General features: G+C 39.4%; 1 protein-coding gene across 2 annotated transcripts in view; it reads left to right on the top strand.

Annotated features, from left to right (window-relative positions):
- The first annotated feature begins 6,698 nt into the window (after nt 1-6,698).
- rb1 (retinoblastoma 1) overlaps nt 6,699-27,167 on the top strand; it is a 72,824-nt gene continuing 52,355 nt past the window's right edge. For both annotated transcript variants that reach the window (XM_034178655.1, XM_034178654.1), the window contains exons 1-7: nt 6,699-6,923; nt 7,216-7,336; nt 9,777-9,880; nt 15,648-15,782; nt 15,937-15,975; nt 24,332-24,381; nt 24,637-24,747. In XM_034178655.1, coding sequence (XP_034034546.1) covers nt 6,814-6,923; nt 7,216-7,336; nt 9,777-9,880; nt 15,648-15,782; nt 15,937-15,975; nt 24,332-24,381; nt 24,637-24,747 — 670 coding nt within the window. In that variant the 5' untranslated portion in view covers nt 6,699-6,813. The remainder of the gene's footprint in view (nt 6,924-7,215; nt 7,337-9,776; nt 9,881-15,647; nt 15,783-15,936; nt 15,976-24,331; nt 24,382-24,636; nt 24,748-27,167) is intronic.

Raw genomic sequence — 27,167 nt, 5'->3', positions numbered from 1 at the left:
GTATTTTTCCACAGTGCGTCCATATAGCATGCTGTTTCACACTTTTTTTTAAATAACATTGAAATTTTAAATGTGATTCCTGTAAATATATTAATTCTCATGTAATTTTATATCTGATAATTAACAGGCAGTGGGAGATTTTTTTTTGGCTTTTTTCTTTTATAGGCCTAAAATACAATACGATAAAAAATTTTTTTAAACATTTTCTATAGTGAAAATAATGTGTAGACATATGGAAAGTATTCATATGTTGGAAATATCAGAATGAGCCAAGTTCTGGGAAAGGCAAATAATGTGTTACATCATGTCCTAGGACATGATGCTTAGTGCTTTATGTTCATTTTTTTTATGAAGTTCAAGTTTAGTATTATCATGCACAGTAAAAATGAACATCATGACCAGTAATAATTTTATCACAACGAAATAACACTGAACACTTAAGTAAAATAAATTTAAAAATAATGGTCGGCTCAGATTTTCACTGACCTGACATGATTTCAGGCCTCACCTCTGCTCAGTAGTCATTTAATGTTGGTGCTGGAGCTGTATGTGGTTGTTCAGTCGTGGGTGAACAGGATGTACAAAAGGAGGTTGAGCACTGGTCCCTGAGGTGCACCAGTGCAGTGTGCCAGTGTGAAGGAGGTCTGCCCATCAGGAAGTCCAGTATCCAGGTGCACAGAGAGAGATACTGTTGCACCAAGCTTCCTGACAGGCTTGGATGGAATAATGTTATTGAAAGCGGAGCTGTAGTTGATAAGCAGCATCATTATCATCATGCTTTTCTATTCATCTAGGTGGGCAGAAGTGGGAAAACACTCACCCGAAAAACCTTTCTTCAGTTTTTTATTAAGGTTTCATCAGTCAGACAGAACGCTGATCAGAGCTGTAATGTTGAGTTGTCTGCTCCTCGTGCACATTCTGCTGTGCTCGAACAGTTTGAGCCCATTTCTTTTGCATCTCTCGCTGATGTTGTAAAACACATAAAATCTACAAGTTGTCCTTTTGATGTTGTTCCAGCTAAGGTGCTGAAGGAGGTTTTTAGTACTGTTGGGGCGGGTCTCCTAACTTTTATCAATGCTTGTCTTAGATCAGGGTCTGTTCCAGCTGCTTTTAAACATGCTGTGGTTCGACCTCTTCTTAAAAAACCTCACCTGGACTCATCAGTTTTATCCAATTTTAGACCTGTGTCTCATCTGCCATTTCTATCTAAGGTTTTAGAAAAGGTTGTCTTTTTACAGTTACAATCATTTTTAGAAGACAATCTCATCCTTGAAAAATTTCAGTCTGGGTTTAGATCGCGACACAGCACTGAGTCAGCACTTTTAAAAGTTCATAATGATATTACTCTGTCGGTGGATGCAGGGAATCCTGCTGTGCTGGTTCTGTTGGACCTCACAGCAGCCTTTGATACTGTGGATCACACAGTACTTGTTTCCCGGTTGGAACATTTTATTGGCATTCATGGTACTGCACTTAAGTGGTTTAGATCATATTTGGCTGAAAGGAGCTTTTCTGTTATGATTGGGGACCTCTCCTCATCAACTGCTCCTCTGTGCTGTGTAGTGCCGCAGGGATCTGTCCTTGGGCCGATTCTATTTTCTTTGTACATTCTGCCATTGGGGTCAATTATAACCCAGCACAACCTGTCCTTTCATTGTTATGCAGATGATCTGCAAATCTATCTGCCTGTGAGGACTAATGGGAGTGATGCTTTGTCATCATTATTTAATTGTATTCGTGATGTAAAGCAGTGGGTGTCCCAAAACTTCCTTTACCTGAATGATGGTAAAACTGAGATCATGGTGTTTGAGCGCACTGGCATACCAAATGTGGCAACACCAAATTTTGGTGCTTTGGCTAACTATGTAAAACCAGCTGTCAAGAATTTGGGAGTGATATTTGACAGCTGTTTGAGGTTCGATCAACAGATAAATTCTGTTGTCAAAGCTAGTTTTTTCCAACTTCGCCTTTTGGCTAAAATAAAGCACTTTCTCAGTAGACGTGATCTTGAGACAGCCATTCATACTTTCATCAGCTCCAGACTTGATTATTGTAATCTATCCATGAAGCCAGAGGACACACACCAATTAGCTAAACTCCAGGATTGTCTTACAGACATAAGGACATGGATGACCTCTAATTTCCTGCTTTTAAACTCAGATAAAACTGAAGTTATTGTACTTAGCCCCACAAATCTTAGAAACATGGTGTCTAACCAGATCCTTACTCTGGATGGCATTACCCTGACCTCTAGTAATACTGTGAGAAATCTTGGAGTCATTTTTGATCAGGATATGTCATTCAAAGCGCATATTAAACAAATATGTAAGACTGCTTTTTTGCATTTACGCAATATCGCTAAAATTAGAAAGGTCTTGTCTCAGAGTGATGCTGAAAAACTAATTCATGCATTTATTTCCTCTAGGCTGGACTATTGTAATTCATTATTATCAGGTTGTCCTAAAAGTTCCCTGAAAAGCCTTCAGTTAATTCAAAATGCTGCAGCTAGAGTACTGACGGGGACTAGAAGGAGAGAGCATATCTCACCCATATTGGCCTCTCTTCATTGGCTTCCTGTTAATTCTAGAATAGAATTTAAAATTCTTCTTCTTACTTGTAAGGTTTTGAATAATCAGGTCCCTTCTTATCTTAGGGACCTCATAGTACCATATCACCCCAATAGAGCGCTTCGCTCTCAGACTGCAGGCTTACTTGTAGTTCCTAGGGTTTGTAAGAGTAGAATGGGAGGCAGAGCCTTCAGCTTTCAGGCTCCTTTCCTGTGGAACCAGCTCCCAATTCGGATCAGGGAGACAGACACCCTCTCTACTTTTAAGATTAGGCTTAAAACTTTCCTTTTTGCTAAAGCTTATAGTTAGGGCTGGATCAGGTGACCCTGAACCATCTCTTAGTTATGCTGCTATAGACTTAGACTGCTGGGGGGTTCCCATAATGCACTGAGTGTTTCTTTCTCTTTTTGCTCTGTATGCACCACTCTGCATTTAATCATTAGTGATTGATCTCTGCTCCCCTCCACAGCATGTCTTTTTCCTGGTTCTCTCCCTCAGCCCCAACCAGTCCCAGCAGAAGACTGCCCCTCCCTGAGCCTGGTTCTGCTGGAGGTTTCTTCCTGTTAAAAGGGAGTTTTTCCTTCCCACTGTCGCCAAGTGCTTGCTCACAGGGGGTTGTTTTAACCTTTGGGGTTTTTACGTAATTATTGTATGGCCTTGCCTTACAATATAAAGCGCCTTGGGGCAACTGTTTGTTGTGATTTGGCGCTATATAAATAAAATTGAATTGAATTGAATTAATGCACTTTATTCGGGCATTAATCAGTTGTCTCTTGCACGTCTCCAGTTGGTGCAGAATGCTGCTGCTCGTCTTTTGACAAACACTTTTAGACGTGAGCATATTACGCCCGTCCTGTACTCACTCCACTGGCTTCCAGTTCATTTTAGAATTGATTTTAAAATTTTAATGTTTGTTTTTAAAGCTATTTATGGCCTTGCACCTCCCTACTTGTCTGAAATTTTAACTTTGCGCACCTACAGTAGGACATTAAGGGCGTCTGGCCAGCTTTACTTAGATGTTCCAAGGTCAAGATATAAACGTTGGGGTGATCATGCTTTCGCGGTAGCTGGCCCCAGACTGTGGAATGAGCTACCTCTTGAGTTACGTACTATTCCTGACCTAGCACTTTTTAAATCTAAGTTAAAGACTTATTTATTTAAACTGGCTTTTAACACTTAGTGGGGAGGTGACATGTTCTGTTATTTTTATGTTCTTTTTTATGTGTTGTTTTAAAATTTTTATGTTTTATTTTTGTAAATTTGTGTTTTTAATGTTAAGCACTTTGGATACCAGTCGGTGCTGTAAAGCGCTTTATAAATAAATGTTGATTGATTGATTCATAGTCCGGCGGCTAAGGGACAAATTTTAGGGGAATCATACACTTTTATACAAAAGCGCCAAAACTTTATCAGAGGTACTTTATAGTGTCCTGAAGTATATAAGATCAGGAGACATTGAATCCATAAACGTCTACACTCTAAAAACTTGGGTTTAAGAGAATAATCATTTTCAGCCTTCTACAGCATATAATTCATGACAAACTCTTATCCAAATGTCTTTATAAGTTCATAATATAAACTTGAAGGTTTTGAAAAATGTATTAAAGCTAAGTAGGGATGCTTCGAATGTACTTCAGTGTGCTTACACTCTTAGAAAAAGCGTTAATCTAGGGAAAGTGACTAAATATTGTCTAACTCATTGTGAATATCAATATACCTATGCAATATAGCTGTTTGCGAGCATAGGGCAAAGGAAAGATGCTACTCATGCACTCTAACATATTTACACTCTAAAATAACAACAGTGTTTGAACGGAAAGAAATGCTTTTTTATTAATTACAAGAAATCAATTTTGTTTTTATGGCCATAACCATTATTATTATTATTATTATTGTTGTTGTTGTTGTTGTTATCATTATTATTTTATGTTATTGGTATTAAGGCGATTATCACCATATTTTTTAACTGAAAACATTGTAAATACCTGGTTGGCAAACTTCCTAGATATGCACAAATGTTTCATGAATATTTTTAATGAACTACTCTCTACAGCTTTCATGCTAGGAAGATCACAGTGACCTAATTTTATGTCTCAGAGGTAGAGGCCTGTTAAAGATGCCTACAGGCCTGAAATGAGTCCTGTACCACTTTCCATTTTGAAACATACCACCCTGCTAATGTATAAGGATGTACGACGACATATGACGCCGCACGACAGACGATACATGATCACATAAGCTCAGTATAGCTTTGCACTAGTTGCAGTAGCCATTCTCTACAGCTTAACAATGTCCAATCTTGATCACTGGCCCCCTACATGATAACCATATGATCGTATTGTCATGAATAGCAAAATATACACCTTATTATAAACATGCAAACACCCCTTTAAAAAAGCAGGATACAAATGTCTCCCGCTTTGACATGACTTAATATAACCTAAAGAGTCCCTGGACAAAGTTTGGCGCTTTTGTAAAAAAGTGCACGATTCTATCCCTTAACTGCTGGACTATCAGGGAGTAAAAGGCCTACCACACATTTGTTCCATCCATCCAACACTCCAACTCATTCTAATTAATTCAGTTCTTCAGGTAAGTAGATGATCTAATGAGTGAAATCACCTGTTTCAGATGGCTCAAGTGTCATGGGTAGTGAGGATGTCACGTGAGCTATATGTTCAAAGCATTTCATGAAAATAGACGTGAATGCTACTGAATGATAGTATTAAGGCAGCTCACCTTTAATTTCTTCAGGAGAGGGATGATGGCGGTCCTCTTGAAGCATGTGGGGATTTCAGATTAGACAGAAACGGAGAAAGGATAATGATGTAAAGACATTTACCACTTCGTGAGCTCATCCTTTGGTAGCACAACCAGGAATAATATCTAGGAGCTTTCTGTGTGTTTACTTTTTAAAAATAAAACCCCAAATCAAAAATTAATGGAATAGTTTTGACTGTGCTGAATGTCAACATCCATTGGATTCTATGTGACATGTTACCCTGTAATGTAACACCTAAGCATAACACATGGTGCAAACTATTCTTTTTAAAAACCCTATTAACTCAACCAATAATTTGCATCCCTTTTTACCAAAATTAGAGCAACTTTAACTTTTGACCTCTGTACAAACTGAGATTGACCTTTGCCACCATTCTTGCTGTTGTTACCACATAACTCCAGAATATTAAGGCACAGATAGTACAAACTATACCTTTTTGGAATCTTTAGGCTCAGGCAAATAAGGTGGGATAGTTTTCAATCTGATTGGAGTGTCTTTTAATTTCAGGTGACTCCTACCTGGCCACCTGAAAATTAAAGTGGCCAATTGTTTTTTTTTTGTTTGTTTTTTTAAGCGCAATGTTTATGGAGTAGTTGTGCCAAATTTGGTGCTTCTTTCACCATGTGCAGGATTCCTCTGTATTCAGTTCCCAGGCTTGTATTTACGAAGTTACCGCAAGAGGGCGCTGTTTGCACAATAATTAGGGTTGGGTTCCGCACATTTTAGTCACGCTTCTTAAACGTCAGAATTAGTCACGATTTACATTATTTAAATCACTAATATATAGTGGTAAATATCTGAATAGATAATTTATTCTTGTGTGACACTTCTGGTGAAAGAGGAGTTTCTCCTTTAAAATCAAACTCTGCATGATTAAATATAAAAATGATATATATAATTTCTAATAAAGTCCGCGCCACTTAAATACATGTGTGAACTTAATTAATCAAATAAATGCATACAAATAGCTATGCGACGGTCTGTTCTTGATCAGGAGATCGCGGGTTAAATGCTAATGAACAGGATATTGCGTAAATATTTTCCCGCGCTTTCCTTTGGTGTGCTTGAGTTAGTTCGTTTTAATATAGCCAAACAACTGGAAGTCACGTGATGGGCCTCTGTCAGTGTCATTATACAGCATCTGAATGGAACACGAATGAATAAGTCGCTTAGTATTGTCAGCTGTAGGTTTTAATTGATTCAGCTGGTCATAAATGTTCTACAGACAGGTTATATAACCACGAAAAACATCCAGGGAGGATGTTTCGCGGTGGCAGCTTAGGCGCCCGTCCGCGCACTGCGGTAATAGTAAACGAACGTACCTCTTTCAACCCTTTCAGGAAGTGAGTCAGTAACCCGTGAAGCGAGCCTCAGATTTGACTAAACTTTGCTTATAGTGTTCGTCTTAGCAGTTCAACTTTTTATTTATTATTTTTGCTTGTTGTGTAGCTAAGTTGAGACAAGATGCCACCTAAAAAACGCAACTCCGCGACGACACAGAGCAAAGAGCTAAGGCCGAACGCTGACATCGTTTCTGCAGACAGAAAAGAGAGCCCAGATTTATCTGCAAAAAAGTAAGAAATCACTTACCTTCTGTCTCACTGTTCATAAGCCAGCGGAAAAAATACAGTTCTGGCTTAAAATCAAGGTCGTGTCAGTATTTTCCAGTTCGTAGCTAACTAGTAGCAGGCTGAGTGTTTGTTGACAACCAAGTAAAACGATCGTACCAGGAATTAACATTGTTATAACACTGTTACAACACGTTAATGCACAGCCATAGACCGTGAAGGAAGTCCTGTGCTGCTGTCACCTGTGCAGCACACTTTGTGGGCTCTGTCATCTTGATTTGTGACCTCTGACCTTTAGGCACAGAGACAAGGATGCTGAGTTTGTGTTCCTGTGCAAAAGCCTCCATGTGACAGACACAGTGTGTGATCGGGCCTGGGCCCTGTGGAAAGCTGTCCAAGACTCCATGGATCAAGTCCCTGTATGTCCTCTGATCTTAATACGGCACACAGGATTTGCACATTTGTTATGCTTTTGACTGTTGAACTGCAGAAAAGATAAAAGTGTTGGAAGGGTGGTGATTGTGTTTAATAATAACAATAATATCAGCAATTTATTTATTTATATAGCCCTTTACAATCTATCAGTGATAACTTTATTTGTGCCCAGTGGAGCAGTCTGGTGTGCAAACAGTCGGGAACACACATTTAGTGAAGACAGAGAACACAAATATAACATTTAGACATAAATACAAAATGCAATAATAAGATCACTGGTTAAAAAGAAGCGGTAAGGGGGGCAGGGAGTGGGTAAAAGATAACACTGACATAAATCTAAAACTAAAGGGTTAAGTAAAAAAACAAACAAACCCAAAGTGGCCATTGATTAGGTACACTAATCCTTGTTCCCATGCAGCATCCAGTAACAATCTGCTAAGATCGTACTTGATCACTACTTAATAAAATAGGGACATAATGGCGTTGAAGTTGTACACAAAGCAATTGAGGAATTTCAAGCTCCAAATTTAGGGTGAGAGTTCAAAATAGTTCGTAGTTAAATGACAACGGGAGCTGTACTAAGAGCAATTTGTGGTTTGCATTTGCAATAGCAACATCCATAAATAAATAAACAAGCCATCCACACAATCACAGTTGGTCACTGCTGCCAGTTAATTTTTCAGCTTTGCTTGGCTTCATTGATGACAGAGGTCTGATCCATTTGTTAGGAGAGCAGACATCAGTGGAGGAAACCTCGTTCAATGTCTCATCTAGTTACTGAGATATGGATGTCAATGTGTTTTAAACTGACCTGTCTAATGTCAGTTGGTAAATTATTCCATAGCGTTGGAGCATGATTTGAAACGTTCTCCCAGCTGTTGTTGGATTTTTTTTTTTTTTTTTGAATGAATCAATGAATGAGTTTATTTAGCACACAATTCAACAACAAAAACAAAAAAGGTCATAACAAAGCAACTTTACAAAAGTCCTAACTTTGAGTACACACAGCAACAAAATCTTAAAATCTACTCAGATAATCAGGCAGCCAATGCAATTAATTAGTCCTTGAGTAATATGATCACATTTTTGAGTTCCTGTTAAGATTTAAGCAGCTTGCTTTTGAATTATCTGCAGACATCTTGGACTGTTATGCGTTAAACCAGAAAATAATATTTACAATAATCAGTTCTGGAAGACACAAATGTGTGGCTCAGCTTCTCAGCAGCAGCCCTAAAGAGGATAGGTCCAAAAATGGAAAAAGAGCAGAAGAGTGGTGGAGTTAAAGCAACTCTTCAACACATCATCCTGTGCTCAGTCATTTGTGCTTGTTTAGAATAATGATGCTCAAGCTTTGTGTAATATCCACCCCCATAATGTTTTACACACCCACCTTTGTCTTCAGACCCTAATCTGCATCAAAAGTTGAAAATTTCTTAAAACGTTATTATTAAAACCAAAGTAAAAATTACAGAATGGATTACTGTGTGCCCTGCGACAGACTGGCATCCTGTCCTGGGTGTACCCCGCCTCGCGCTCTATGGCTGCTGGGATAGGCTCCAGCCCCCCGCGACCCTTAAAATGGACTAAGCGGTAGACGATGGATGGATGGATGGATTACTGTGCTTAACTTTGCATGGTGTGTGCATCAGTCATACTTTTTGTGCACATGATAACGTGAACAAAATTTGACTGATTTTCACCACATTTGAACTGGACATTCAAAATGAGTGTACGAGTATCTCAGAAAACTTTGAATTTGAGTGTGACCAAGTTTCACTAAGACACTATTGACCAGGGAATTGATTAGTTTGTTGTTTTTGTCAGATTTGGTTGCTGCTTCTTTTTTTTTTTCATCTTACCCAAACCAGTCAGTCACAATAAACAATTTGGTCTAATACATAAATTATATACCTTCCAGCTTTAATTTTTGAAAAGAAAACTGCCAATATCTCTTTACCTGAATCCCAGTGTGGTAGCACAGGTCAGTAACACAGCTAGTTGTTGTTGTTTTTTTATTTCCAAATGCAGTATTGGAATGCAAAATAGATGTTTCAGTGAATGTGAGTGTTTAAATTAAATTTTTTTTTTTGGCGCTTAAACATACTTAACATGACCGTAATGCAAAATAGATAATAATTGCATGAAAATGACAGAATGGAAATTGTTCTGTGCTGGAGGTCTCTGTGGATCAGGACAGAGGAACTCTGCTCAGTGATAATCGTGCATGAAAAGGGTTGTTTAACATATAGAGTAAATGGTCATTGGGCTACAGGATTGTTTACAGGATTTTGATTCATTTTATGATTCTTGATGACATCAGATGAAAGTCTGTTCCAACTTGACAAATTTGTTAATGATATTCTGCCTGTTATGATATTAAGTCATATAACTTGACATTTCTTTTCTCTCTCTCTCTCTCTTCAGGACAATTCAAAAAAGGTGTGGGGGGCGTGTCTGTTTGTGGCAGTGACAGACATGGACGTCACCTGTTTTACCTTAACTCAGGTTCAGAAAGCAGTGAATTTAAAGTAAGTGCATGATGCAACTTACAGTGGGTTGCAAAAGTATTCACCCCCTTGGTATTTCACGCATTTTAATTTGCTTATGGCATTTCAAATACAAAAAGTAAATCAGGCTTCTCAATATAAACAAAAATTCTAAAATTTTCTTCCTTAGAGTCAAACTGAAAGTAAATCTCTACAGCTTGATATAAATCAATTAAAAATATAAAAGCCAAGATGATGGGTTGTATAAGTAATCAGCCCCTTTGGTATAATACCTGTAAATAATCTGTTTAATTGCCAGTTTTCTTCAGACAAGTCAGGGGATGGATACATGAACATTTCCAAGTCACTGACTATGTCTTGAACTTTATTTACATCATTTATGAAGAAATACAAACAGTATGACACTCTATGGTAAATCTTTGTGGAGTAGACAGTTCTTAAAAACTGAGTGACTGTGCAAGAAGGAGAAGAGTGAAGAAAGCCACCAAGACACCCAGACAGCCCAGAAGACATTACTGGCTTCTGTGGCTGTGATTGGAGAAAGTGCATGTTTTGCTTTTTGTATCCCCAGTTTTACAGCTTCATGATGAAGTGGAGCAGAGGAAGGTTTTATTAAAAAAAAAATTGCGTAAATGCAAAAAGGCAGTCCTACATATTTGTTTATATTCTGTCTGTCATGTATACAACAATGTACATGGTGGAAGTAATATCAACCGGTCGGGCGGCTTCACACCGTGCCGTGCGCTCAGATGCTGCCCGGTCCTCATGAGGGCGTGAGTGCCTGCACACACATATGCACTGCCATTTGTGTTTGGGGGGCAGGAGATGACAGACTCCACATGCCATTTGTGTGTGTGTGTGTGTGTGTGTGTGTGTGTGTGTGTGTGTGTGTGTGTGTGTGTGTGTGTGTGTGTGTGTGTGTGTGTGTGTGTGTATGTCGGGGGAGGATTCAGCACAGTTACACCCATGTGTGTTGCTAGGTGATGCCACACTGTGTTGCACTTTGACAATTTTCACAGACAGGTTGCATGTGATCGCCTGCTTTCTACTATCGTACCAGGTGTGCGAATAGCCCCGCCTTATCTAAGTGTGCAGTGAGCGGTGTTAGATGTTCGTGTGTGACACCAGGAATTTGTCCGACACCTGCCGAGAAGGGGATCGAATGAGAATGCGCAGGGCATTTGCTGTCTTTCTGCCGCTTGTGTGCGAGAATGGTTGTAGTGACAGGTGTACGAGGCGTTTGAGGCAGCTCTGATTGAATGGCATGCAATTCCTCCTTTGTGCGCTGTTCGGCTTCAATCGTGTTATGTGTGAAGGGGCCCTAAGAGAGGACAGAAATGGTGGAAAGTTTGCCACAAAAAGGTCTTTAAATTTACGTGTGACCCAAACACCAAGTTATTTTATTCTGTCCTCACACACTTTAAATGGTGATGCATGCACAGACAGAGAGTCTATTGCCTCCTGATTTATGGGCATCAATTTACTTTTTTGTGTGTTTATTTTATAGCCAGAAGTCTTACCAAACTCTCTTAGCACATTCAGGACCCTAGGAAAAGATGTAGAAATGTCAGATAGATAGAGCAACATATTGTCTGCATAAAGTGAGACTGTGTTCTAACGCTGCCCTTACTATACCTGTTATGTCCATTTTTAAAAATTGCTCAAAATGTTATGTTAAAAACATTTAGTTTAATTTCAGGACACATACAGCCATACACCATGATCAGATTATATGCAGAAGATATTAGAAGGATTGAGATTGCACCTGATTGATTATTTTCTTAATGTCCAAATGAGTTTTAATATACAAAAAAGTACCAAGTATTTAGAAGCCTTCTGGATAACATCTCCCGTCTGTGGCCATACAAAGTAGATTTCAAGACTCGTACATCTAACCTTTTTCTTGTGCTACAACACAAAATATACTTTAGTTTAGGCTTTTCTGTCATATTCTTGCTCACTGAACGTAGCTTTTAGTTTGTGGGATATTTCATCAGCAGCATCTGATACATGAATTAAGACATTTGAGTTGTTTTTTGTTTGTTTTTTTCGGTGTATTGGCCCCAAAAACATGAGGAAAAAATGACATCGTATCCTCTTATTTATTGGAGGGATTTGATCATCTGCCTCAGTTCTGAATTGTCTTCTTAGTTGTGTGTGTTCAGCGTTTAACATCTTGTGTGTAGTTTCTTGATATTTAAATTGTAGAGGGGTCTGAAAAGAGTTGCTCTGTTCTGTCAGATGAAGGTGGGATTTCACTGTATCTTTGGATTTTAGATGTTGATGTGCCTAAAATAATTCGTCATACATTCTGAACAGTTAACATTGGAACAGTTTACCTTAGGTGTAGTTTTTCTGGCCGACTGATTCTGCTCTTTTTCTTTCTGTCCGATGTGTGGATGGTGTCATGACACCATGTGCTGGATTTGACAACTGCATAATTTCTGAAAAGGACATGGAACAGACTCTGTCGTGGGAACAGGCCCACTGAATGACATGATGGATGACCCCTGCCTGTGGACTGGACTCCTGCAAGGATTTCTCATCAAATTCATCTTTTGTTGTGTTATGACAGAGGAACCACGAAGCAGAGTTGTAGTCTTACACACCTCTCTGCAGCTTCTCTCCCCCTGCCATCCCCTCATTACCCCATCCCTGTAGAGATGGTGCCTGCTCCCAGACCACCAATAACCAGCAAAAATCTATTTAAGCATAAAAAAAAAAAAAAAAAAAAAAAAAAAAAATAGCACCTTCAACTGCACCACAGACTAAAACAGTTAAATGTGGTCTATTAAACATTAGGTCTCTCTCTTCTAAGTCCCTGTTAGTAAATGATATAATAATTGATCAACATATTGATTTATTCTGCCTTACAGAAACCTGGTTACAGCAGGATGAATATGTTAGTTTAAATGAGTCAACACCCCCGAGTCACACTAACTGCCAGAATGCTTGTAGCACGGGCCAAGGCGGAGGATTAGCAGCAATCTTCCATTCCAGCTTATTAATTAATCAAAAACCCAGACAGAGCTTTAATTCATTTGAAAGATTAACTCTTAGTCTTGTCCATCCAAATTGGAAGTCCCAAAAACCAGTTTTATTTGTTATCGTCTATCGTCCACCTGGTCGTTACTGTGAGTTTCTCTGTGAATTTTCAGACCTTTTGTCTGACTTAGTGCTTAGCTCAGATAAGATAATTATAGTGGGCGATTTTAACATCCACACAGATGCTGAGAATGCCAGCCTCAACACTGCATTTAATCTATTATTAGACTCAATTGGCTTTGCTCAAAATGTAAATGAGTCCACCCACCACTTTAATCATATCTTAGATCTTGTTCTGACTTATGGTATGGAAATTGAAGACTTAACAGTATTCCCTGAAAACTCCCTTCTGTCTGATCATTTCTTAATAACATTTACATTTACTCTGATGGACTACCCAGCAGTGGGGAATAAGTTTCATTACACTAGAAGTCTTTCAGAAAGCACTGTAACTAGGTTTAAGGATATGATTCCTTCATTATGTTCTCTAATGCCATATTCCAACACAGTGCAGAGTAGCTACCTAAACTCTGTAAGTGAGATAGAGTATCTCGTCAATAGTTTTACATCCTCATTGAAGACAACTTTGGATGCTGTAGCTCCTCTGAAAAAGAGAGCTTTAAATCTGAAGTGCCTGACTCTGTGGTATAACTCACAAACTCGCAGCTTAAAACAGATAACCTGTAAGTTGGAGAGGAAATGGCGTCTCACTAGTTTAGAAGATCTTCACTTAGCCTGGAAAAAGAGTCTGTTGCTTTATAAAAAAGCCCTCCGTAAAGCTAGGACATCTTTCTACTCATCACTAATTGAAGAAAATAAGAACAACCCCAGGTTTCTTTTCAGCACTGTAGCCAGGCTGACAAAGAGTCAGAGCTCTATTGAGCCGAGTATTCCTTTAACTTTAACTAGTAATGACTTCATGACTTTCTTTGCTAATAAAATTTTAACTATTAGAGAAAAAATTACTCATAACCATCCCAAAGACGTATCGTTATCTTTGGCTGCTTTCAGTGATGCCGGTATTTGGTTAGACTCTTTCTCTCCGATTGTTCTGTCTGAGTTATTTTCATTAGTTACTTCCTCCAAACCATCAACATGTCTATTAGACCCCATTCCTACCAGGCTGCTCAAGGAAGCCCTACCATTAATTAATGCTTCGATCTTAAATATGATCAATCTATCTTTATTAGTTGGCTATGTACCACAGGCTTTTAAGGTGGCAGTAATGAAACCATTACTTAAAAAGCCATCACTTGACCCAGCTATCTTAGCTAATTATAGGCCAATCTCCAACCTTCCTTTTCTCTCAAAAATTCTTGAAAGGGTAGTTGTAAAACAGCTAACTGATCATCTGCAGAGGAATGGCCTATTTGAAGAGTTTCAGTCAGGTTTCAGAATTCATCATAGTACAGAAACAGCATTAGTGAAGGTTACAAATGTTCTTCTTATGGCCTCAGACAGTGGACTCATCTCTGTGCTTGTTCTGTTAGACCTCAGTGCTGCTTTTGATACTGTTGACCATAAAATTTTATTACAGAGATTAGAGCATGCCATAGGTATTAAAGGCACTGCGCTACGGTGGTTTGAATCATATTTATCTAATAGATTACAATTTGTTCATGTAAATGGGAATCTTCTTCACAGACTAAGGTTAATTATGGAGTTCCACAAGGTTCTGGGCTAGGACCAATTTTATTCACTTTATACATGTTTTCCTTAGGCAGTATTATTAGACGGCATTGCTTAAATTTTCGTTGTTATGCAGATGATACCCAGCTTTATCTATCCATGAAGCCAGAGGACACACACCAATTAGCTAAACTGCAGGATTGTCTTACAGACATAAAGACATGGATGACCTCTAATTTCCTGCTTTTAAACTCAGATAAAACTGAAGTTATTGTACTTGGCCCCACAAATCTTAGAAACATGGTGTCTAACCAGATCCTTACTCTGGATGGCATTACTCTGACCTCTAGTAATACTGTGAGAAATCTTGGAGTCATTTTTGATCAGGATATGTCATTCAATGCGCATATTAAACAAATATGTAGGACTGCTTTTTTGCATTTGCGCAATATCTCTAAAATTAGAAAGGTCTTGTCTCAGAGTGATGCTGAAAAACTAATTCATGCATTTATTTCCTCTAGACTGGACTATTGTAATTCATTATTGTTAAAAGGGAGTTTTTCCTTCCCACTGTTGCCAAGTGCTTGCGCACAGGGGGTCGTTTTGACCGTTGGGGTTTTTCCATAATTATTGTATGGCCTTGCCTTACAATATAAGGCGCCTTGGGGCAACTGTTTGTTGTGATTTGGCGCTATATAAATAAAATTGATTTGATTTGATTTATGTTCTGTTTTGTAAAACTTTGCAAAATCTTGTAACTGTTTGAATGGCCTACGCAGAGGGCCACCCTTTTGAGTGTGGTCTGCTTGAGGTTTCTTCCTCAATATCATCAGAGGGAGTTTTTCCTTACCAGTGTCACCTCTGCTTGCTCTAAGGTTAGACCTTATTTGTGTGAAGCGCCTTGAGGCAGCTTTGATGTGATTTGGAGGTATATAAACTAAAAAAAATTAACATGGTGGCTGATACTTATAAGTACATACTTATAAGTACATACCAAATGACATAGACATTGTTTTCATTTAGTTTTGTTTCTTTGGTTTTAACATTTTGCACTTCTATATTTATTTTTCATATCACTATTCTTTTTTTTTTTTTTTTTTTTTGCCTTTTGTAGTGTGAAGGAGTTCTTTAGTCTGGTGAAGAAGCTGGATGTGAACTTGGATACAATCAGCACCAGGGTCGATTCTGTGCTGACCAGATTGGAAAACAAATATGAAGTGATGCTGGCTCTCTACCAGAGGTTTGAGAAGTGAGTGGAAATTGTCAGCAGGGAACACAGGCATAATTTATGTAGAGGTGTTCATAGCTTTATCCTTAAACAGATCCTCTAATCCCCTCTATTCATTCACTCGATTATTTGTGTTATTTATGTCATTAAAATTATGTCATCTGTTGTGTTTCAGAACTTGCAAGAAAATCTTTGCTTTGGATTCTGATGATAAGTAAGTCAAATGACAAGTTTATTTTGCTTTTTTTACAGCCTTAGTTACATTCAAAATTTAGTAATCAAAGATCTGATTGCTGTAAGTCACATTTGGCAGCTGTGTGGTATGAAAGAAAAGTAATTTTAAAAAAATAACTGAAAATGCATTGCTATGAAACAGTTTACTGTGGTAGAACCAGTGGTGGGCACAGTTCCGCTAATCCGCGAACCGCTAATTATCGAAGATAATGTTTTCATTATCAGATTATTTTCAGATAACTTTGAAAAGCATCATCGGACCAATTATCTTCCGATAAGTTTTGGTCCGATAATTCTTAGACCGCTAACATTTTTGCAGACATAGCTTTTTGTACTAGATGCGCAGTTCTATTCTCTACAAACAGAGAAGAGCTGGTTCTAGGAGAAACTGCTCTATCCTCTGCAGGCAAAGGAGAATAGTCATAGAAAATAAAAAAGCTCATTTCTTTTGACCCCATACTGATACGTTGGCATTATCACCGAAGTCATCCAGAGGCATACAGTTTTAACTTATGGTTACAGTTTTAACCAAACTAATTTCGGACAAATTATTTAAATTAATGTCACGTCTGAAGTTTTATAAAGTGAAAATATCAGATATATGTTTTAGTTTTAAAGTAATGCACTAATTTTGAAGGTTTTATTATGGACATGCTGTGCTCAGTGCATTATGGGTAAGCCAAGTACATTCACTACAGAAGAAATGGATTTGAGACACTCTGCTCAGGCTCCACACGGACAACAGCATTAAACTTTTTGTATATTGTGCCTAAAACTCTCGTGAATTTATTTTCTGGTTTTATAGACGTTATTGTGCTTGTTTTATGTAAAAATGCCAGAAGAAGCCCAGGTTGCTTCTCCAAAAGCCGAAAAGTCTATTAAATTGTGATTCAGGCCATGTGATACAACCGGCGTCAAAATGCATAGAACACTGCCGTCTACTGGCGACCGGTTATATCACAGTGTTGTCGACCGCAGGATTTTAAAATTATCTGTAGGTCTCCAAAATCTGAGAGACCTCACACGTGGAGATAAAAAAAATCATAGATCTGACAGGTTTAGTTGTACAGTGTGTGGTGTCAGCCACATGGTAAAAACAACACACATGAACAGATTTCACACATGAACATTCCCAGGTCAAACACCTCGCTTTTCTGATTGGCTCCATGTCACATTTAGCTCCTCATGTCCTTAACACACCACACATGACAGGAATATCTGATAAGATTATATTTAGCGTCATCACGATTGTCGGGGCGTCCTTAAGATTGTCGAAAGAGGAAGATCGGGTCCAATATCGGCCTAATTATTTTGCCATGTGAACCAGGCTTGATGTTATGACGCCTCACGGAGCGACTGATTGATCTGTTATGATGCCTCACAGAGTGACTGTTATGATCTGTTGTGACACTGCACGGAGCGTTAACCGATCGGATGTTATGACTCCTCATGGAGCGACTGATTAATCTGTTATGACATCGCACGGAGCTGCTAACTGATCGGATGTTATGATGCCTCACGGAGCGATTGATTGATCTGTTAAGACACTGCACCGAGCCGTTAACCGATCGGATGTTATGATGCCTCACGGAGCGACTGATTGATGCATTATGACACCGCACCAAACATGTTTTCCCTATTATTTGATTTCTTTGTGCAACTGACATTGTTATTCAAGCATTTAAAAGGCGATTCTTATCGCCACACAATTCCAACCAAACATGAGAAGGTTTTTTGAGAAAGTTGTTCTTGTTATTGAAAGAAACCTTGTCTCCCTAACTGGAGTTGTGATGTCATCACGCGTGCACTTAGGCGCTGTCTAGCGGGATGTTGAAAATTTCTTTCTTTTTTTTATACAAATGAAAAAAATGACATATTTTACAAAAGCACATTTATTTGTAAAGTTTCTGTGAAGGCTCTCAGTTATCCAGGTGGTTTCCGTAGTAGAGAAGCTTGAATCTTCGACTAGACTGGGTTGCTTGACGTGAGGATGTTTCACTTCTAATTAAATGGTAAATGGACTGCATTTATATAGCGCTTTTCCGTCTGAATCAGACGCTCAAAGCGCTTTACAATTATGCCTCACATTCACCCCTATGTCAGGGTGCTGCCATACAAGGCGCTCACTACACACCGGGAGTAATAGGGGATTAAAGACCTTGGCCAAGGGCCCTTAGTGATTTTCCAGTCAGGTGGGGATTTGAACCCATGATCTTCTGGACTCAAGCCCAACACCTTAGCCACTAGACCATCACCTCCCCTTCTAATTGCAGAAGCTTCCTCAGCTAAAATTCTTGCTCTGGTAGTCTGACTTCTGTCTTGACTCTTGTAGAGAAGAATAACAGAAGCCAGCAAAAGCTGGAGTTTTAAACCTACCCAGACCCCTCCTACTGAGAGGTAGACTGCTGTAGACTAGTGACTAACAATTGCTCTAATTAGCACCTATTATGCTCTAGTTATCACCCTCCTAATGACAGGGCGGCTGTCCCTCCTAACGATAGGATTGACACCTCTACTGACAACTCTCCTGATGACGTGAATGACTCATTACCATGAACAAAAGACTGAAACTGCTTTGACCTGAGTACCCCATTGTAAACAGGGGACAAAGCGTGTTTCAGACCCCCTCCCCGGTTAAGACTGGGTTTCAAATGTTTCACATACAATGCTTCCTTCACTCCCCTGTCAAACCATTTCTTTTCTCTGTCTAAGATTTTAACTTCCTTGTCTTCATACGTGTGGTTAGTATCTTTAAGGTGGAGATGAACAGCAGACTGAGGTCCACAGGCGCCCTCTCTGTGGTGCTGGTATAGCCTTTTGTGCAACGGCTGCTTAGTCTCACCTATGTAGTGCTCGTTACAGTTTTCCTGACATCTGATAGAATACACTACATTGCTCTCTTTGTAACTAGGGGTCCTGTTCATAAGCCCCTTTCACACCGGGCCCACGTCGAGTTGCTTCCTGTGGCGTCATGTTGACGCAGGAATGTCTGCATCAGGTGCGCACAGCAAGGGGGAGAGAGGAGGTGAGGACGCAGCCTGCAGGTCCTCTGGACAGAGAAATCAGAGTGCACAGTTTGGCTGCAGCCAGACTGTGCACTCTGATTTCTCTTCTAGTTTATATTTGTTCTTATGCAGGTCTGCACTCTGAGTTCTGTTATAGTTTATCTTTCTTCCTTTGACTGCGAACTGTGTGCACGCACGCGCAAACAAACCGTCTGTGTGTAAATGTTGAGGAGTCTGGAGTTATACTAGATGTGGACATCTCCAGTCTCTGGCAGTCAGTCTGTGAGCAGGACCTATGTCTTTTTTTGTCCTTTATTTAACACACTGATGAGAGAGTTTGAGAGGAGAGCGAGGAGTTGCAGCAGCCAGACAGTGTTTTTCTTTTAATTGTTGACATGACCGCGTGTTAACGAATCGTCCGTGAGTAGACTGGAGATGTCCGGACGTTTTACTGGATGTGGACATGTCCTGTCTCTGGCAATCAGTCTGTGTGCAGGACTTTTATGGACTTTATTTAAAGTGAGAGAAGAGTGAAGAGTTGCAGCTGCAGTCAGGCTGAGCATTTTTTTTTTTCTGTGCTCTTTTTGAGCGTGTAGTCTTACTGCATTGTGTCCACGGTATAAAAACAGTCCTGCATGATTTATACTTCGGGAACAATGGAACACAGCAGGAATCATAAATTGGCATCTGGTAACGTTGTATTGTGAGGGTGTGGCTTCCAGTCACGTTGAGTACCGTCGCATTGCCCTGACTTGCGTTGAAACAACTTAATTTCTGCATCGAGCATAGGACGCAAAAAAAAAAATTTAAATGTTTAATTTTTGGCATCCGATTGGCTTCTTCCTTTGCGTCCCTTGCACTGTTGTGGTGTTGAGCTACATTGTCTTGGCACTGCGTTGCTTCCACGTGGCGTCGTCATGACGCGGCACGACGCAACTCGAAGTGGGCCCGGTGTGAAAGGGGCTTTAGGGTGAACTAATTTCTGCCTCAAGGTGTTAACAGGTTTAAAGTAAACTGGGATTTTGTGCTGTCTGAAGATCCTCTGTAGTTTTTCCCCTACTACTGCTAAATAAGGGAGAGACACTCCTCTTCTTCTTGGCTCTGTCTCCTGTCTGTCTGGTCTCTTTGTTCTTTGGGACTTCTGCACTTTAACCAGGGACCATTGTGGGTACTCATATACTGTGACGGCTTTCCGTACATGTTGTTGTTCTTTAGCCCTTCCCTCTGTAGTTGTGGGCACCTGTCGGGCTCTGTGTTGAAGAGTCCTGATCACCCCGAGCTTATGTTCAAGGGGGTGGTTTGCGCCAAAGAGCATATATTGGTCAGAGTGAGTGGGTTTTCTGTAAACCCCTGTCTGGAGCTGCCTGTTCTCTCCAATCATAACATCACAGTCCAAGAAGGCTAAATGGTTGTTTCTGACATCCTCACGTGTGAACTTGATATTGGAGAGTTGATGTACTCTGTAAAGGCCTCCACTTCCTGTTGCTTGATTTTAACCCATGTGTCATCGACATATCTGAACCAGTGACTGGGAGAGATGCCCGTGAATGATGCCAAGGCTCTCTTCTCCACTAGCTCCATGTACAGATTGGCCACAATGGTGGATACCGGAGACCCCATCGCACAACCATGGGTCTGCCCAGTGTTGTATAGTAACGAAGTAAAAATACTTCACTACTGTACTTAAGTACGTTTTGGGAGACTTTGTACTTTACTTGATTTTTTTAAATTCAGCTTACTTTCACTTTTACTTCACTACATTTCCGACCTTAATTGCATACTTCTACTCCGATACATTTTCTATTCGCCATGCTGTTACTCGTTACAAAAAACAAAACAAAAAAAACACGAAAACATACATGTCAACCTATACGGATTGTCCGTAAATGATACGGATTTTCCCGAGTTTCAGAGTCATACGGACGTACAAATAAAGTCTTACAGATTATCAGGGTTTGGTCTGCAGCGGCTCTGTAATCAACCGTTTCTGCAGCGTGACTCCACATTGATGCGTGAGTCATTGAAGCAATGCTTCGATCCACTAGTTCGTTGGTTCTTTGATTCGCTGCTCTTCAGAAACGCCAAGTCCGCTTCTTAACTCCTCTCAAAGCCATTAAAATATAGTGAGTCGCTTTTGTGTGGATTAAAGTCACTAACTGGGACTCTTGTCTTGTTGTAGTCAATAAATGAGAATTGTCCTCTGTTCCGTGCGTTTGGAGCCGCACAGCTGCGTGGCTCTCTGCTGAGACAGACAGAGTCCAGTCGGAATTAATAACTTCAAATTGCCGCTTTAAATAAAATGACACCTCTTTCCAAATGCTGTAATACAGAAAATAAACTACAATCGACTAAAATGTTTTTTTTCTTCCCAAAATGAGACGTGCTGCATTCTTTATGAATTAAACTGATGCTGACGTGCAGCACAGCACAGCTATAAGAGCTCACCTCAGATATATGGAAAGACATTCATGCCAGTAATGTCTGGAAGGAAATGCTTTTGACAAAAACTACAGATTTTGTTTATTCCATGTAGAGTTTATTATGTCCAAAGTTTAAGGATCCAGTGACCAATTTCATATTTATTTACTTTAAGACTCAATGCTGTCCAATTCCATTTCAATTTAATGGGCTTATAAAGCGCCAAATCACAACAAAAGCCTTCTCAAGGCACCTCACATAGAACAGTTCAACATAAAATAATTAAAATAAACAAATAAAAATTAAAAAATTCAAATACATAATTAAAAACAGAAGTAAAAGATTAAAACAGATAAAAAAATAAAAAATAAAAACTAGTCATAAGAAAGAGAATAAAAATGGGCTTTAAGGCTTGACTTAAAAATATCCACAGACTCCAACTGCCTCACGGTCTCAGGAAGACCGTTCCACAGAGCGGGTGCACAATAAGAAAAAGCTCTTTGACCTGCAGACATAGAAAACCTGTAAAGCCTAGTTTTAGTACACAAAAAAATCTCAAGAGATATAGATAAGGGAATTGATAAGGAATCGGAACGATAAGCGGAATCGATAATGGTATCTGTCGATAAAATCTTATCGATACCCATCCCTAATAAACACAGGGGCGAAGTCGAGGATCATCGACATGACATGCTCGTCTGCAACATCGCCACTGGCGAGGCAATTTTCGATACACTTGATGAAGTTCTGAGGTATGTTTTATTTTCTTCATTATATTCTATTTATTTTTCATGATTTTATTAATGTATTTCCATTAGTGACACACAGTTCTTGTTTCTGTAAAAAATAACAAAATTTGACACATTCAGTTCTATAAAATTCAGCTTGACGCAGAATACTAGATCTCTATTGTTTGAAATTCAACTGTGGAGGAAATACTAATGATCCTGACTTTAATGTCATTGTGGCAACTCATAATATGTGGACAAAAACCCAGTTATGTGATACCGCTATGCGGTTGTGTGTACTGTAATAAAACTGATTTTGGTGCGATTTGGAGGTTATAAGCATTTTGTGTTGATTTTATGGATTTTCTCACTTGGTTATACAGGTGGACCCTCAAAGGGGTTGACATGTATGCGAAAAAAGTCGTGTTTTCACCCAGAGACACCACTGGTTAACGAGTGACTGCAACAAAGTCAGGCCGATTTGTCATGAGCCATGTCCGGTAGGCTTTTTTGCAGTTGCGCACTTAGGGGGTGTTTGTCAGGAAAATGATAATTTCTCTACATTGATTACAGACATGCAGCGGGTCTGTAATCAACTTTTCTGCAGCACGGCTTTGCTTTGAACCTTGAACCAATCGAAGCAGTGATTCGCAGATCGAAGCAGTGATTCGCAGATCGAAGAAGTGCTTCAATCTACGATTCATGGAGTCATTGTTTTTCCCCCCTAAAACCCTGAAGAGCATATGTCTGTGAGTAATATTTAATATTTTTATGTTAAACCGACCTGTTATGGTCTTCTGAAACAGTTGATAGATGTATTTTATAACTTAAAAACAGGACCAATGCTAACGCGTTAGCATGTCTATGGCGTTTTCAATGTTAAAGTTAGCATTAAGCTGTTCGCATTAGCACGTTTGTGTTGATTACAATTTTTGTGTTGTATAATTAATGGCTCAGCGTTCGTTGTCGTAAAAGAGTCAAATTGTAATTTTTTAAATTTATTTTATTCATATATTAATAATAATAGCAAAAACAATAATAGTCTACATAATAGACAATAATAGTCAATAATAATAGACTAATAATGTTACAATGTGACAATGAGACAAAAAGAACCTAATGAAACAAAACACAACAGAAATGAAAATAACTATAAATAACTTTCCTGTGAACACCTAGTGAGTAGCCTACTTTCGTTTAGGTTTTGAAACCTTGAAGTGTTTTTGTGTGATGTGCACAATTTTCAGTATTTTGACTAATACTACCAGTCATTTACAAGCCTAGATAAACTTTGTAATATAAAAAAATCAGTCCGTTTTTGATTATTAACATTTACTTGTACTTTTACTTTCAATACTTGAGTACATTTAGTTGTACGTTACTTGTCATACTTAAGTACAATAAATACTAGATACTTTAAGACTTTTACTTGAGTAGCATTTTAATCGGTGACTTGAACTTCTACCAAAGTCATTTTTTAATGGGTATCTTTACTTTTACTTAAGTGTGATTTTCCGGTACTTTATACAACACTGGGTCTGCCTGTAGTAATTCCCCCTAAACAGGAAATACATGGTGTTAAGACAGATCTCCAAGAGTTGGCAGATGTGGTCTGGTGTAAGTTAGGTCCTTTCAAGTAGAGATGCGTCCTCCAGCAGCCTGTGCATCACAGCTGTGACGGCCTCAGCAGTGGGGATGCAGGTGAACAACGATGACACATCGTATGACACCATAGTTTCATCTGCCTCCAGCTGAAGGTCCTTGATGTTGTTCACAAAATCTTGTCTGTTCTCCACATGGTGGGTAACTCAGACCACCATGGCTGGCTCATTGGCTGTTTGGGTTTGTGATCGCCATTGGTTCTATTAGAAGCTTTAGTGGTGTTTAAACTCAAAATCAGCTTCTTAGTAGCTGAGAGCGTATGGGAGGCAAAATTGAAAGTTATCAGTTATCTGTAGCTTCCGGTAAGTTTTTAGGCAGTTTATCAGTTTAGCGTTAAAAAAGATAACTTTTCAGTTAGCTGATTACCAGTTATTGAAGCTAACATTTTGGTTAGCTGTGCCCACCACTGGGTAGAACACTAACAACTGTTTGCGTTTGTGAGTGTTTGTGGTCTTATTTTTGATCATTTTGTGCTTATACTGAAATATGTGATTGACTAATGGTGCAGTATCTCATTTTCAAGGGAGAGGGAGACCATAGAGAGCTGTTGGACCATGTTTCTTTTGGCCAAAGGTAAGACATTAAGAAAAGCACCATGTGTGTTACCAAAAACCATGATAATCGCACTCTAAACACATCTGGTGAAATAGTTTCCATATTTCCACATATTCTTCATTCAGTTCTATCCTTCCTTCCTTCTGAATGCTCGACTGAAAAGCTCAGATCAAATGGAAAGTTTGTGTCCTCACAGTTGCTGTTGAGTTAGTTCCAGTCAACAGCAGTAGTGTCATCACCATGCCTCTCGTGCTGAGCCACTGATGTTTGCAGGAAAGGCCTTGCAGATGGAGGATGACCTGGTGATATCGTTCCAGCTGCTGCTCTGTGTGTTGGAGTTTTTCATTAAGCGCTGCCCTCCAGATCTGCTGCAGCCTCCATACCGTAAGCTTCAGACTCATTTAGTAGGAGTATGAATCTTCTCTAACACTCATGCATGATTCAGTTTTATATAACGACTGAGTGGATCCTTGTCATTTGATTGGTGCTATGTATGTCACTTGACATGAATTATTCGTCCCATTTGTGTTGTGTTGCATTTAGAATGCAATTTGGTTTTATATGTTTGGTCCCCTTGCACTCTGCGTGCTCTCGCACGCACACACACACACACACACACAGACACACACACACAGCACGCGCACACAAACAAAACAAATCCACTGCTCTGTAAGCCATCTGGAGGCATGAAGAGCTGTTAGGAGGAAGTAAGAATGAAATGCTGGACTAATTTCTGATGTGATTGTTTTTGTTTTGTTTTGGGTTTTTTTGTTGCTGCACTGAGGAAGTACACCCGCACACAAGCACTGTCCCGCTTGGCACTTAGCTTTAAAACAAACATGGCGGACTGAGGAACTACACAAAGTTTTTTTTTTTTTTTTTTTTTTTGGAAGTACGAAGTCAGTGCACAGCATCACCGGACTACACGTCACAATTTGGACTCCTTTTTAAAGTTCGTGTTGGACTTTAGCAGCAGTGGAACACAAAAATGTAAGTCCCTTTTCTGGTGTTTATAAATTAATAAAATATCAAATGACAAGAATCTATTTTAGCCATTATATAAAACAAATAATGAATGTTTTTGCATTCTTTCAATGGTATGAATATTTAATTTGGTGAAAGCTGGAACATACCATTCAACTCGGCTTCACCTCATTGAATGGTATGTTGTAGCTTTCACCTCATGAAATATATGTACATTGAACTTATAAAGATTCATTATTTGTATACTATTATGATTCACCAGACAAGGTGTCTAATGCACAGCGGTTCTTTATGCATCATGATGTACCACAAAATACGTTCCTATAGACCATTTTTTCTAACATTGTTTTCCAAGTGTCTCAAAGCCTATTTGTGGAATGACTGACAAAATGTAAAGTGGGGTGTCTGTGTGGAATTGTGCTTCCTTTTTTGGGGGGGCATCCACAGAAATTGTGCAGGATGAAGAAAATGTAAAGCATACAGTAGTGTTCAGAATAATAGTAGTGCTATGTGACTAAAAAGATTAATCCAGGTTTTGAGTATATTTCTTATTGTTACATGGGAAACAAGGTACCAGTAGATTCAGTAAATTCTCACAAATCCAACAAGACCAACCATTCATGATATGCACACTCTTAAGGCTATGAAATTGGGCTGTTAGTAAAAAAAAAAAAAGCAGAAAAGGGGGTGTTCACAATAATAGTAGTGTGGCATTCAGTCAGTGAGTTTGTCGATTTTGTGGAACAAACAGGTGTGAATCAGGTGTCCCCTATTTAAGGATGAAGCCAGCACCTGTTGAACATGCTTTTCTTTTTGAAAGCCTGAGGAAAATGGGACGTTCAAGACATTGTTCAGAAGAACAGTGTAGTTTGATTAAAAAGTTAATTGGAGAGGGGAAAACTTATACGCAGGTGCAGAAAAATTATAGGCTGTTCATCTACAATGATCTCCAATGCTTTAAAATGGACAAAAAACCAGAGGCACGTGGAGGAAAACGGAAAACAACCATCAAAATGGATAGAGGAATAACCAGAATGGCAAAGGCTCACCCATTGATCAGCTTCAGGATGATCAAAGACAGTCTGGAGTTACCTGTAAGTGCTGTGACAGTTAGAAGACACCTGTGTGAAGCTAATTTATTTGCAAGAATCCCCCGCAGTGTGCCTTTGTTAAATAAAATACATGTGCAGAAGAGGTTACAATTTGCCAAAGAACACATCAACTGGCCTAAAGACAAATGGAGGAATATTTTGTGGACTGATGAGAGTAAAATTGTTCTTTTTGGGTCCAAGGGCCGCAGACAGTTTGTGAGACGACCCCCAAACTCTGAATTCAAGCCACAGTTCACAGTGAAGACAGTGAAGCATGGTGGTGCAAGCATCATGATATGGGCATGTTTCTCCTAATATGGTGTTGGGCCTATATGTTGGGAAAGTGTAAGTACACAGACCCACAACAGGGGGCGCAAATGAACGGACAATGGAATAGGTCAAATAACAACACTTTACTGTTGCGAACGTGCACAACAAACACAACAGATCACACAATAGATCGAAGGTCAAATTACAAGGTGTCGTGTGGGCAGGCTTGAGGATAGGAGACGCCTGTCCAAAGCAGAACCGGAACCACACGATTTCCTCCGCCACCAGACCCCGGGAATACTGGAGCCGCCAAGTCCCGAACTCCCAGGTGGCCACTGCCTCCGCGTGTCGGACCTGGTACTGCTGGCGAGGAACAAAAACACAGTTAAACGTGGGTGCGTCTGCACCCAGCAATCTGCACGGCAGGGAAGCTACCTCCACCTCTCGTTGGAGAAAAAG

The sequence above is a fragment of the Thalassophryne amazonica genome, chromosome 9, assembly GCF_902500255.1.
Source record: "Thalassophryne amazonica chromosome 9, fThaAma1.1, whole genome shotgun sequence".
Classification (NCBI taxonomy): domain Eukaryota; kingdom Metazoa; phylum Chordata; class Actinopteri; order Batrachoidiformes; family Batrachoididae; genus Thalassophryne; species Thalassophryne amazonica.
Note: the sequence above shows the minus strand (reverse complement) of the source record. Positions and strands in the feature narration are given on the sequence as shown.